At 40.4% G+C, this 13,549-nt stretch overlaps 1 protein-coding gene across 3 annotated transcripts in view; it reads right to left on the bottom strand.

The window, feature by feature from the left end:
* Positions 1–13,549, bottom strand: part of LOC116047229 (ephrin type-A receptor 7) — a 156,400-nt gene that overhangs the window by 90,377 nt on the left and 52,474 nt on the right. Inside the window, exon 4 of one of the 3 annotated variants that reach the window (XM_035991464.1) lies at positions 3,833–4,189. The exons of the other annotated variants lie outside the window; for them this stretch is intronic. Coding sequence (XP_035847357.1) covers positions 4,053–4,189 — 137 coding nt within the window. The 3' untranslated portion in view covers positions 3,833–4,052. Of the gene's footprint in view, positions 1–3,832; positions 4,190–13,549 lie in introns of those variants that run through there. 3 annotated transcript variants of the gene reach the window in all.

A 13,549-nucleotide genomic window follows, 5' to 3' on the forward strand; every position in this document is an offset into this window, starting at 1 on the left:
TCAGCTTTAAACACAACAAAGAGCACTTCATCAACAGTATGGTGTACCTGCGGGGCCATGGTCTGGATAAAGACCCCCTCCAGACACATTTTAAGATACAAAAATAATTTCTTAGAATAGAAAATAGTTTATTTTTCCCCACAAAAAAGTACAATTAATTAGTTAAAAATTCTTGAAAATACATTGACTCTTTCAGTGTTGGGGAGTAACGGAATACATGTACCGGCGTTACGTATTCAGAATACAAATTATGAGTAACTGTATTCCGTTACAGTTACAATTTAAATAGTTGGTATTTAGAATACAGTTACATTGTTGAAATCAATGGATTACATGACGATACTTCTGTTTCACGAGTTTATTCACTCTCTAAATAAATTAAGGCAACTCCATGCATTTCCCAGAAGCCCCAATATGAAAACGAAAAAATTAGCTATTTGCGTAATCAGTCACAATGGAGTCAGAACCGGCACAACAGAACCAGGGCAGGAATGCGTTTCCATCTCGGAAATTCAAACAGCATTTCACATTAAAGAAAGAGAAGGGAGAACGAAATATAACTGTGCAGTGCAACCTCTGCTTGCCAGCAACCAACCGCCTTTCAGCGTCCAAATTACTCCACCTCCAACCTGAAGAAGCATCTTAAAGTAAGTTTTTTTTTTTAATTAGCCAAGGGTAGTCGTCTGCTGTAGTTTTACTGGTCACCTTGCTATTTTATAGTTGTACCAGGTAGCTACCTGCTTAGTTGACGTGCGACTTTACATTCTCCTATGTGCTAATTTACTAGCCCCATAGCCGTTGAAAGACTGACTAGCCTCGTTTGACATGCTAGCTAACGTTAGCTAAAATTAGCTTGTGGTAGCTTAGACTGCGGTTAGATTTTTGTGGTATGCAATTCAGGACTACAAATACAACAATCTATCTGCTTGTTTAATTGTTTTACACATTCAGCCAGTTGGAACAGAAGTACACAACAGAATAGACCCGTTTAGTAAGCAGGATTTGATGGCTGCATTCCTACACTTATAAAATGCAATTCAATGTGGAAGTAATCCAAGTACTAAGAATACGTTACTCAGATTGAGTAATGTAACATATGTAATGTTACAAATTACATTTTTGGGCATGTATTCTGTATTCTGTAACGGAATACGTTTTGAAAGTATCCTTCCCAACACTAGACTCTTTCCCCTTCATTAAAATATCCAGAATCTATGAATATGCAAATGTTGTTCATTTCAAAAGTGTAACTGCTGGAGACAAGTTGTCTCCTACTTCATTGAAAAGTCCATTGTCAGTGTATGTGCTCTGGAGGTACAAGTTTACATAATATCATTTGGGTAAGTTAAAATTTTGATAAATGGAGATTGGCATCTTCAACTCAGATTTAAGGCATTCACAAGCTTTTTGTTCTAGTGTCAAACTGTGCACATAAATCACTCTGCACAGTGAAGCTCAAACATGTAAAGTAACAACAAGCAAAACACATTTTGGAGTGGCGGGGGACTTTAACTAGTGTAGAAGCAGCACTTCCTTTTACATACATATGCACTAAAACACACACAGACCAACAAATACAAAGATGCAAAGAAACACAAACCTCGTACTGACTAATGCCGAAAACACTCCTATCCTGACTCCCACAAACAAACAAAAAACTAAAAACACCCAAACTTTGTACTCAGAGAAAGAACAAAAGAAGCTAAAAGAACTAAAATCAGAGCACTTTACATGCATTATTAATAGTGTACATTGTTTTTCCTGAATTACAGGCCAGAACCCAAAATAAATCCCAGGGCTGTTTCTGGTAGATTAAATTAAAAACTACAAGAGTACTAGTATATATGTTCTCATATAGTAAGCACGCTTCCAAGGGCGACACTAATACCTCCTCAGCATGGATGACGTTGTATAAGATTATTCAGTTTATCCTTGATTTAAGTAGAATCCCTATCGCTGTGTTATCAGAGAGGCAGTTTATGCATTCATTTAGAGCTTTATCGCATACTTTTCTTAATGCCACCCTATTCATTCTTCTCTGTTTAGATTGCCTTAATGAGCACAAGAGGCAATATTCATACCACAGTTCTAGGATAGTAGGATAGCTGAAGACAGGAAAGGGGGGAGAGAGAGAGGGGGGACACCATGCAGCAAAGGGCCACGGGTTGGACTGGGCCTTAGTATATAGGGCGCACGCTCAACCAGGTGAGCTATCAGGGTGCCCCAGAATTGATTTGATCTATTCTAAAATAATGCAGTCAGCACTCTCACATAGTATGAGTGGGAAAGTCCCTAAATCCATCATTTTCTGACTTACAAGCTCCTGCAGTGGGGCTTTTTCATGTCCCTGGGCAAAGCCGGCCTCATCCCAACCCTTTCGGCGGTGGCAGTGGCCTGACACTGTGGTTTGCTGGGCAAAGTGATGCATGTAAAAATGTTATAAGACATTTTCTTTGTGTAGGGGGTTTTGGTCAAAGCTGAAGTGGACCTGAAATGTTGAGGTCCTGGCTGAAATCAAAATGAGAAAGGTAAGAGGAGAACAGAGGCTCACCAGAGCTAAAACTCCTCGTCTTGACAGGAGTGGTTGAACAGATGAAGACGGAAGGGAGTGAACAAGAAAGAAATGAAAATATGTAGTGGTATTAAACTGTAGATTGGTAGAGAAGAAAAGAATGAGTGAGTATGAAGGTAAAACACATAGGGGACAAACAAAGATTGAGAAAATAAGAGCAGTGGTGAATACACAACTACTTTCTCATGGACCGCAGGCAGTAAAAAAGAGTGAGCCCTGGAGGTTTCTTTGGAGCATCACGACTCAGAAAATACAGGGATAGAAGGGTTTATGCTACGGAAAAACAGGGAGAAGGTTTAATGTAAGTGAAGAGGCACAAAGAAGAACAAGGAAAAAAAGAGAAGAGAAGAAGGGGACAGATAGGATGAGAAGTGTTGTTTTGCTCGCCGGCCCGGTCCTCCTCTGGCCCATGATTCATTGCAAATGAAATGTCACCCTGGCAGGCAGTAATGCAGGCCAGCCCGCTCCCCTGCAGCCTAATTGAATTTTACAGCCATATAAACAACAGTCAGCCAGCGGATAGGGAGAGAGAGAGAGTGAAAGAGAAAGAGAGAGAGGTTATTGATGCTAGTGTTTACAGGTGGAGGCTTGTGATAGGCCATCAGAGAGTGTGTAAGGGCCTCTGGGGAACCATAGCACAAAGCACACAGATGGACAGGACGCCAAAGCAGGCCTGCCACTAACACGACTCCCTCAAGACACACGCACAAATACACCATAACCATGACACTAAAACTGTCTGCGCTTTGAGACACATATTTGCTAAATACCACAACATACTTTTACCAAATTTACCAGAGCCACTAGTCAAAGTTCAGCGACGACCAAGGATAGAATTATAAATTTGGAAAAAAACAAAAAAGGAAAAAAAAAACATGCTTTATTTAATGGGTTCCATGGTATTACAATAATTTCCTAGAAAATAAGATATCGTGTAACAGTTTTAAGAAGGTTTCTGGAAAGGACTATGAAATTTGATACTAATTATGCCCTGAGAGTTTTATTCTGTACACAGCAGCAAAACGTGCAAAAAAGAAGCATACAAAAATAAATAGAGGTTAAAGTTATAATAAATTAATCTTTACCTCATTTTGAATGGCTCTCAGTCCCTTTTTTCAACTCAACTGAAAGTCAACTACTTATAAATTCAACATAATTATATAAATACTGTATGATCTTTGCTTGTTACTTAAAATTTAAAGGCGTTGTGTGCATGTGTATTGTCTCAGAACAGTCTTTAACAAAATTGCATTGTTCTTTCCAGGATTTTTTTTTATTATTATTAAGAAATTAGGACGCATAAATAAGTTAGATACTTTATAATGTTCATAGTAACAAACATGCTGGGTACTCTTCCCTGATATTTCAGTGTAATGCTTGAGTGTGTTCTCCCTTGTTGGTTAAATAAGATGTGCTGGCAGAGCTTTTTCTGCAGATGACAGCCACTGAAGAGGGTATAGGAACATTCAGCAGTGTCCCCTCAGGCATCCCCAGGAGCCAGGTCAATTTGTGATGTCCTGATAGAGGACGTCACTTCCATGACAGCCGAGCAGGTTGGCAGACAGAGAGAAAGGCATCTGCTGCACCAGCGTAGACGGATTCCTGCTGCAGTGCAGTCTTTAAAATTAATAAATCAGATTGAGGGGAAAATAGCACTTTTCTTTAATAGCACTATCAAATATTGAGTAAATATGATGCATGCTTAAAATTTATTTTATTACCAAGGGGTATACCACTTTAATTCCACTGAAATCAACCTGTTCTTTCATTCTGACAATTACCAGTCCCTAAGGGTATACAGGATAATCACTTGAAATACTGAAATTGTAAAAGCTATAAAGGCAGAATTAGTTCAGCAAACTCAGCAAAGGCAATTTTATTGTGAGAATTGACAAGAGAGGACATGCATAGGAAAATTGAATATTTTTAACCAACTTGTAACAACTGACAATGCCACCAGTTGTCCCGTAATCCCACCGGGATATTAACTCCCAGGTCAATTTCATCCCAGGAGACACTGGCGCCTGGAGGATGAAGAAAATATAAAGAGGAGAAAGTGGGAGCCTTCAGTTCATTTATTGCCACTTACAGCTCTGACACAGCCTTCTGCAGGCCTTCCTGACCAGTGCACTTACAGATACCACATACAGAGCAGCAGCCTTTTCAAGGAAACCGTAACTAGCAGGTATGCTGCTCAGGAAACTAAGAGGAAACTCTGCCTTTTGTCACCAACAGTTGGTGAATTCATTTAAAAAAAGAAAATAAAAAAGGTACTACTACTACTACTATATTGAACTCACATTCTGGCAAGATTGTCCTTGGCATCCTGATGGCCAAGGGCTTTAAAATAACTTGTCCGTGTCCACCCATTTGCATGTCAAGTAGAGTGTCTCTACTTTGACATATGGTCATGTAACCAAAACTCCAACCTATCTTCTATTGAACAACAGCGAGCAAATGTGTCTGTCTTACAGTCTCCCTGCCTGCTCATTCATCTTCCTATTCACCATCTAGTCTGCTTGTGTTTTGCCATCTGTCTTTCCGTCTAATAGTTGATTGGCTGACCTATCTGCCTCTCTGCCTTACAACTGCTGCCTGATGAACTAGGATCAGATTTATGCATAAGACTGACATGACATCGTCCAAACTATGAAATGAAACCACGTCTTAATGAATGTTCATGACTGTTGTCATTAAGTGTCATTCGGTAAATTATGACACTTTTAATGCAAAGTTAGCATTGTTTGAGATGTGTGTGTTATGACAACTTGACATTAAGCAAGACAATATAACATGTCAATGTCTCTGTTATAACAACTTGACATTAACCTAGACAACATAACCTGCAAAGAGCCAAACCCGGAAAGAAAGTCGTAAAACTGGCCTTCTCCGTAACTTTAAGTCTCAAAAGGCTGTTTTTGGTCCCGGTTCGGCGACTCCGAAAAGCCAGCTAAAGCGCTAGCATGGTGGAATGAATTGAATTGCTCTGAAGCTGCCTGTGCCGGAAACCTAACATAACACACACATTCAGCTCTATTGGCTACTCTAAACGCTAATCACTCAATATCCGCGCCAAGTCCCTCCCTACCCCCTGATTGGCTAGTACTCGTTGCCGTCATGGGTTAGATCGGTTAGGTTTAGGCATGAGGAATGAGATTGGTTGGGGAGAGAACACCAGGTAAGCCAATCAGAGGCAGAGTTGGGTGAGACATGTCTTAGCCATGGAAACGCAAATTCGGGCATGGGACCAAACAGCCTGTGAGACCGAGGCCAGTTTTATGACTTGGGAATCACTACGGAGATGTTGTTTTTTTTTCCGGTTTGGCTCGTGGCATCCCAGGGCTAGTTGAGTCGGCATATTAGACAGCTGTACAGCTAACCAAGCTAACTAGTTAACGACAGCTACAGTTAGCGATTACTTTAGCAACAAGAAAACATTAGCCTTAGCTAAGCTAACTTTATCTGTCCGAAACTCATTAAATCACCTCGGAACTGCATTCACTTTTGTCAAACTGGTCTGATAACTTTCATGACATCCTGATGACAAGTCCAAATAGTTTGACTTTACTTGAGGTCAAGGGAATTATACATGACACAGTTATAATAGCATTTGAAGGTGGAATCAAACTTCATGACAAGTCCAAATTGTTTCACTTTATTTGGGGTCAAGGAAAAGTATTTATGACACAATCATAATGGTCTCATGACAGACAATATAAAAACCAAGTTAATAATAGTTTAATGTGATGTTAACACAAATCTAGATTGTTTATTAAAGTTTGATTATTAGGCCTGCCATGACATATTTATGTCTTGCTTAATGTCAAGTTGACATTACAGAGATTGTTGTCTTTGTTAATGTCAAGTTGTCATAACACAAACATCTCAAACAATGCTAACTTTGCATTATAGCAATACCAAAGCACTTTTCCTCTTCGGTCCCCCTACAGGTTGGAAGCAGTATTGTCCATTACCGTTGTCTTATGTATCATTCGAACTACAGATCTGCTACCCATTCTGGCAAACTTGCATAGTGCGGTTATGGCCGATAGAGGGCCGCAAAGCGAATGCAGAAGTGCCGTTCACCCTGTTACGAGTTGATGAACCACTGAAACATTATTTTAAAAGTACAAAAGAATCTTTGTTGTTGCTTTAAGTGTCATAATTTACCGAATGACACTTAAAGTGTTCATATTATGCTTTTGGGCGTTTCCCCTTTCCTTTATTGTGTTATACATCTTTTTGTGCACGTTATAGGTTTACAAAGTGAAAAAGCCCAAAGTCCACCCCAAAGGGACTTACTACCTCTAACAGAAAACACTGTTCACAAACTGCTCCAAACAGCTCTATTGTAGTCCAGCCTTTACTTCCGTGACAAACGTGCGTCACTTTGTAACACACGTTATAATGCTCGCCTAGCTGCTAGCATGGCACGCCCTCATACTCTGCAACTGACTAGCTAGCAGTACTTACTGCGCATGTGCGACTCCCAACAAAGATGGAACAGAAGTGAGATGTCTCACTCTGTAGCTAAAACAGAGAGCTCAACATACAGGGTGTAAAGAGGAGCTGCAGCAATGTGCAGTACAACAAATATATAGTGTTTCTGAAAATTAAACCACATAAACCTATTCTGGTACAACCTCTAAATACAATTATGAATCTGAAAATGAGCATAATATGAGCACTTTAATAACAGTCATGAACATACCAAAAGACTCCTTCATGTCCATGACAGGTGTCACGTCAGTGTTAGGCACACCCCTCCAAATAAGGTGTTACCAGGGAAACAATAAATATCAATCACATGTCTTTGTAACAAGCTGACACCTCATGTCTTCTTAGTTATATTTTATGTGTTTCGTGTTAAAAAAAAAACATTGAAAAGGTAACTAACGCTTGTCAGTGAGTGACATAAGATGTGGAACTATTTTCAGATTAAATAAATGGCCCGTGTGTGTGTGTGTGTGTGTGTGTGTGTGTGTGTGTGTGTGTGTGTGTGTGTGTTTTATGCATCCCTGGCTCAGCAGGATTCCAATCCTCTGCTGACTATGACCTTCCCTCCAAGCAGGCGGTCTCATTCGCCAACTCCCCCCAACTCTCTTTCCATCCCTAAATCCCTCCATTCTGCTGTCTCCTCCTTCCCTTGAGCCATCCATCCTCCTTCCCTCTATCCTTGCCTCCGTCATCCCTTTATCCACCCGTCCCTCTCTCCGACTGACTGGATGATGCTTTCAGTCCTTGATCCAGAGCACGAAAAGGGGCTTCATAAATACACCATCCATCACCGTCAGCAGGGCCAGTTAACCACATGACACGCACACCATTGATTTGGCGTGTGTGCGTGTCATGTGTCTTCTCAGTGCCACGACAACACATCAACACCTTTAAACAGTAATGAAAAACAAAAGGTAAAATATGAGCATTCAACTGTGCTTATGTACACACGACTTGAATGACTTTCCACGTGTAATAGGAAGGAGCACTGAGCGTGTTGACAAACAGGTTTTTGTGTTTGTGTATTTCCAAAATCATATATGCATTCACACAAAGACACAGTCCACTGCACTAAAAGTATTCACAGATCCAAGCAAACTTACACACAAAAAGAAGACAACAGTGGTTGTAATGTGCAGCTTGTGTGTCCACATGTATGTTCTGCATGAGCAGGTAAACTGATAATTCCTTGTGTACATATACGAGTGTGTGTATTTAGTGTATGTGTGTTGCCTGGCAAAAATGCACATGGGTATGCATGTGTGAACTTCTGTTTTCCCGTGTCCGATTTTTCAATCTGTGCAAACATAGCAATGGTTCACTGCACCACACAGACTCTCACTGTTCCGCACTCCGCCCTCTCAGTGTGTCCTGTGTGATGAATGATAGGGAGGGAAAATAACTAATTCAACAGTAGATTTACATTGTTCTGGATGGCGAGCAACGCAACACCACAGAGAGACACATACTGTGGTGAGACAGAGAATAAAAGAGGAGGGAAAGTCAAGCTCTTGCCACCTACAGTTAGAGTGTAGTGGTTACATGTTGGTGTTTATTTGTGCATTTGAATTGCTTGATTAGCAATCGATTTAAAGAGGTGTAAATAATGGACTTCAGGAAAACATGAACTATCTTTCACATTAACTGTAGATATCCGGGGGGATGTTTTGAAGCCTTGATGTACTGGATCTACTATAAGATCCAAATTTGGCCGAGCTGAGTTGTGACAGGGCAACATACTTCTCTTTAAACCTTAAAGCAAGACTATGAAAGCTTTAAAAGAAGACTGACAAGGTTGTCCTTTAACAAATGAAAAGTTAAAGACATCATCAATGAATCATACTCTTCCTCAACTCAATTGAAGTTGTCTTATTTGTTCTGGTATTACCAGTACCTTAGTTTGGCTAATGTTAGAAAACTAAACTCGCTCTCACTAAGTTTTCTTTGATCCACCATCTAGTTGCTATTTGATAGCTTAATGCATTTTGGCATTAGCCTCACCATTCGTAGAGGCTACCTGTATACACAACCTGAACAAAATTGCACACATACTGTATTTGCATCCACTTAAAACAGCGGCCAAAGTCGGTTGCAAAGGCTGCTATAGGAGACAAGGATGGTGCCTAATCTGTGTGGGCTGGTACAGTATAGAGTATGGGCAGTTTGTCATGTGTGTGTTTTAATAAGACAGTAAGTAAGTAAGTCTCTCTCTCTCTCTCTCTCTCTCTCTCTAAGAGCATGTAACAATTACTGATATACAGTAGTGTGCGCTCAAAATTCTTCACATCTCTGCCAGAATATAAAAAAAATATTTTGCCAATGTGTATGTCTACATTTATGTTTTTGCTCGGTGATGTGGGATTGTCTGAGTGCCTCTGAGTGCTAATGAGCCTGTCCATCCAAAGGGATTATGGGTTGTCTAGTCAGTATGAGGACTACAGGTGTTTGAGGAACTGTGAATGATTATACATCCAAACAATGAGTGCGTGCGTGCGTGCGTGCGTGCGTGCGTGCGTGCGCACACTGAGTGGTAGGCAGAAGACAAACAGATGGTGTGGGTTATGGACAAATAGCGCACATGAGCCTGTGAGAGATAGGGAGTAAGCCTATGTCTGAGCACGCATATGTGGTGGTGTTTGTTTCTGTGCATGCATGTGGGCGTGCACATGCTGCACATGAGTGTGTGGATAGGCAAATGCACGTGTCCTGGTGTACATTTATATGCATATGTGAGGGTGTGCTCATTTTTGTATGTGCATGTAAGGGGGAGGATTTGGAGCACAGAGGCGCAGGTGGCCCTGGAAATGCAATCCATTTTCATTTGGATGTGGATTCTGTTTTGAGTGTGTATCAGTGTGTATGGAGGGAGGGTGCGTGCTAGGGAGGGTGATGACAAATGACAACAAAATGAGGAAGGCAGGGGGATGGAAAGCCAAGCTGACAGGGGATGGCATGCCAGGCTCGCTGTGCAGCGAGGGGGCCGGGCACTCTGTCCTCACGGCAGGACCCTCTGCCGAGCTGTGAATACAGAGACAACAGCCGGCGCGTACACACAGTCTCATACGCAGAGTGGCAGCAAACAGTGATGGCATCACAGCCTGTCACATACAAACACACATGTAAACCTTTGTACAAATGCAAAATAATGGAGTACAAGTTTGTGATGTCCACTGTTTATTTCTAATAAATGACAACTGCAGAGTGAAATTTAAACGCTTTCTTGATTAGTTTAACATTTTTAAACCGTTGGCATCGATCACAAGTTGATGTCATATGAGGGTTGTTTTTTTGTTGTAATTTGTGGAGCAGTGACAGGCATTGGATTAGTAGTAACAATCAAAATTGCAAGATATGAGACTTACATAAAGACCTTTTCCCATTCACAATCATTATAAATTGAGCATCTCACATATTCAGAAATTACTCCTTGTATTATCAAAGAAAAGTTACAAAGTCACCCCTTGAGTTAGTTTGAGCAATGGGTCTAATGCTTCTTGCATTTACTGTACACTTTTAATATTAGATTGCTATCCAACACGCTCATGACACACAAAGTGGCTAGGTGTAGATGGATTCATGCTCTTTAAGCTAAAAAACATACTTGTCTGAGGAACTTTTCCATGACATGCACCTGAGCAACCTTCACTGAAATTGATATATTAATACATCTTGAAAGTATGCAGGTCTCTTAACACATCCAAGGTGAGACATCAGGATTGCACTGCAAGTACTTGCCATCCCTGCCAAGGGACTTTTTTTTTCCATCATATTTTTCATTAATTTGACTCACAACACAGATTTCGCAATGTCGCGATCGCGCCAATTCACGCGAATTCAACCAATCACCGCGAATTTGGTGCAACTCGCAATTTTGACCAATCACTGCAACTTTTCCGCAAATTTGACCAATAACCTGAAGTTTCCCGCGACTTCAACCAATCACAGCAGTCCCACGAGAGCCAATGACCAAGCGGGAGTGAGAACGGGTTGATCATTTCCTTGTTTGTAATATGAAGACGAGACGTGTGTGTGACTCGAACATCTCACATTTACCAACAAAACGTACAGCGAAAGACCGTGCAAAACATGTCAGACCGTCTTGCCAACCTGTATACATTGTAACATCAATGTAGACTGTAACGATTTAAAAGTCGCTGAAGTCGCTGCCGTTTCAATCCTGGCTGTCGGCTCTCTGCAGCGGGTGGGGCTGCTGCTCCGTTCCCCCCCGCAACTGATGCTTGCAGACACACACACACACACACACACACACACACACACACACACACACACAGTGGATGCAGGAAAAAAGGAGATGAGACGACACAATGACCTAAACTGAGGACAGCTGCGCTTGTTATTGTAAGTGCAATGATAAGTTAAAGTCAGTACTTTATCAAACCGTATGAATGTGTGTCCCAGGCCAGGTTAGGAAATTAACTAACAATGTAAAGATCAACAAGCCACTGACACATATGTTCAAATTTGATTCACTCAATAAATTATTATTTTTTGTCTTAAATCCACCAGCCATTTTCATATTATACCAATATTTGCAGCATCCTGAGCCTTTTTGGTAAGGTTACTAGGAAATCTCAGCCCAGAGTAGTTTTATTCTCCCCAAAACAAGTTTCCTTTTTATTTTTAAAGAACTATACAAAAAAAAAAAAAAAAAAAAAAAAAAAACAATCGCAACTGTTTTGCAACTTTCACTGTCTCCCACAACTTCATTGCAACAAACATACAAAAGACATTGCAACTTTTATCGCAATTTTTTTACAAAAGCTCCCGCAAAATCAGGCATTTTGGGCCGCAACAATCTCAAAAAAAGGCCGCGAAATCCTGGAGGGACTGCTTAATAACATGAGACATCAACATGTGGACAATCCAAAAAGGCTCAATGCCAGAGAACACCTCACCAATAAGTACAACTGGTTGAGCTGTTCCAATGAGTGACATATTTTCCAGACTAATTCTGCAAATCCAGACACCTTTGACTTTGCACTTCTAGATACATTTAAGATATCATTTTTTTCATTTCACTCCTGTGACCACCGTAAGACCTGCATGCTAAAAATAATTACTGCTTTAATGTCATTCCTGTTCAGACTTCTTTTTGAATAAGAGCGTGTTCAACATCTTTTGACCATTTTGACAGAATTTAAGTGGGTTAAGTGGGGGCAGACAGATCTATAGACTGATCCCACATCAATTTTAAACAGATGGAAAGTTATTACTGGAGGTTGAATGAGGATGGAAAGAGGTGATTGTGGGACAGCAGGGCAATTGCTCGACAGTGCCTTCTCACCTACAATATATATCATTTTTAACAGAGGAGGAAGGATGCACATGAATGGCACGTTTGCACATGCATGCGATCCCCAGTCTGTTCCCTGGAGCCGAACAAAGTATTTGGCGGCTTCTTAAATCTCTCCCTACATAACACGCTTGAATGTGCACAATAACATGGAAACACTTGTAAGCTGTCTTGGGCACCAGCGTCCCTCTGCTGGTTCATTTCAGGACACAAAGAATTACACAGTCTGACATAATCAGACTTAGAATTAGTTTTTTGCCTAACAGGCAGCTTGTCCTCACCCAACCTTTTGTGTGTCAGTGTTTCAACCCTGATTCACAACAGTGGCTTATCAGCAACTGTGGCCCAAAGTCACAAATGTAAACAACCTATGGGGGTGGCTATTTGACATGACACATGGTTAAAGTCACAGAAGTTTATCTTTCTGTTCATTCTTCCCTGTCTTTGTAAACAATATTTCATTTTTAATTTTTACGTCACTGCAAATCTTAATATGGATAGATATTGACATTGTCTCTGAAGATTTTGTCACTGTCCTGTGAAAAACACGTATCTCCAAGATGTCCACTTTTTATAAGCTAAGAAAGCTTTGTTTTCAGCTTTGTGTTGATGCATTTTTCAGATAATCTAACATGTTTTTAAATGGTTTACTTAGCTTAAGAAGTAGACTATTTTTTTCAACCCAATGGCACTGCACTGTTAATCTTCACTCATTGTTCAGTTTTGATTTTATATTCCATTGTCCCTTCTGTATATCATTTACATTTGCTGCTGAATAGCACGAGTTCCCCACAGGGATATATCTACATTTCTGTCTTTGCTTGGTAACATTTTAGGTTTTTACCTGCTGATTTGATCAAAGGCACCAACAATCAGAGCAACTAAATTCAACCCCTACAGTGAATAAGATTATACGCACACACATGTATTGTACTTTGCCTTGGCAATATTGTAGTGGTCTTAGAATGATTAAAAAAGTGCAAAATTCCTGGAAAATAAACAAACAGAGGAAAAAAGGGCAAAGAAAACTGGAATGACAAGGAACAAAGGTGTCTTAATAATCTCTTTTGATGCCTTACGAACATCATACCTGTCAGATACTCATATCCCAGAGTTTCTCTTTCAGGCTATTTCCCTCCTTATACTAAATGTTGGATTCAGCTCAG

The sequence above is a fragment of the Sander lucioperca genome, chromosome 14 (genome assembly GCF_008315115.2).
Source record: "Sander lucioperca isolate FBNREF2018 chromosome 14, SLUC_FBN_1.2, whole genome shotgun sequence".
NCBI classification, from domain to species: Eukaryota; Metazoa; Chordata; class Actinopteri; order Perciformes; family Percidae; genus Sander; species Sander lucioperca.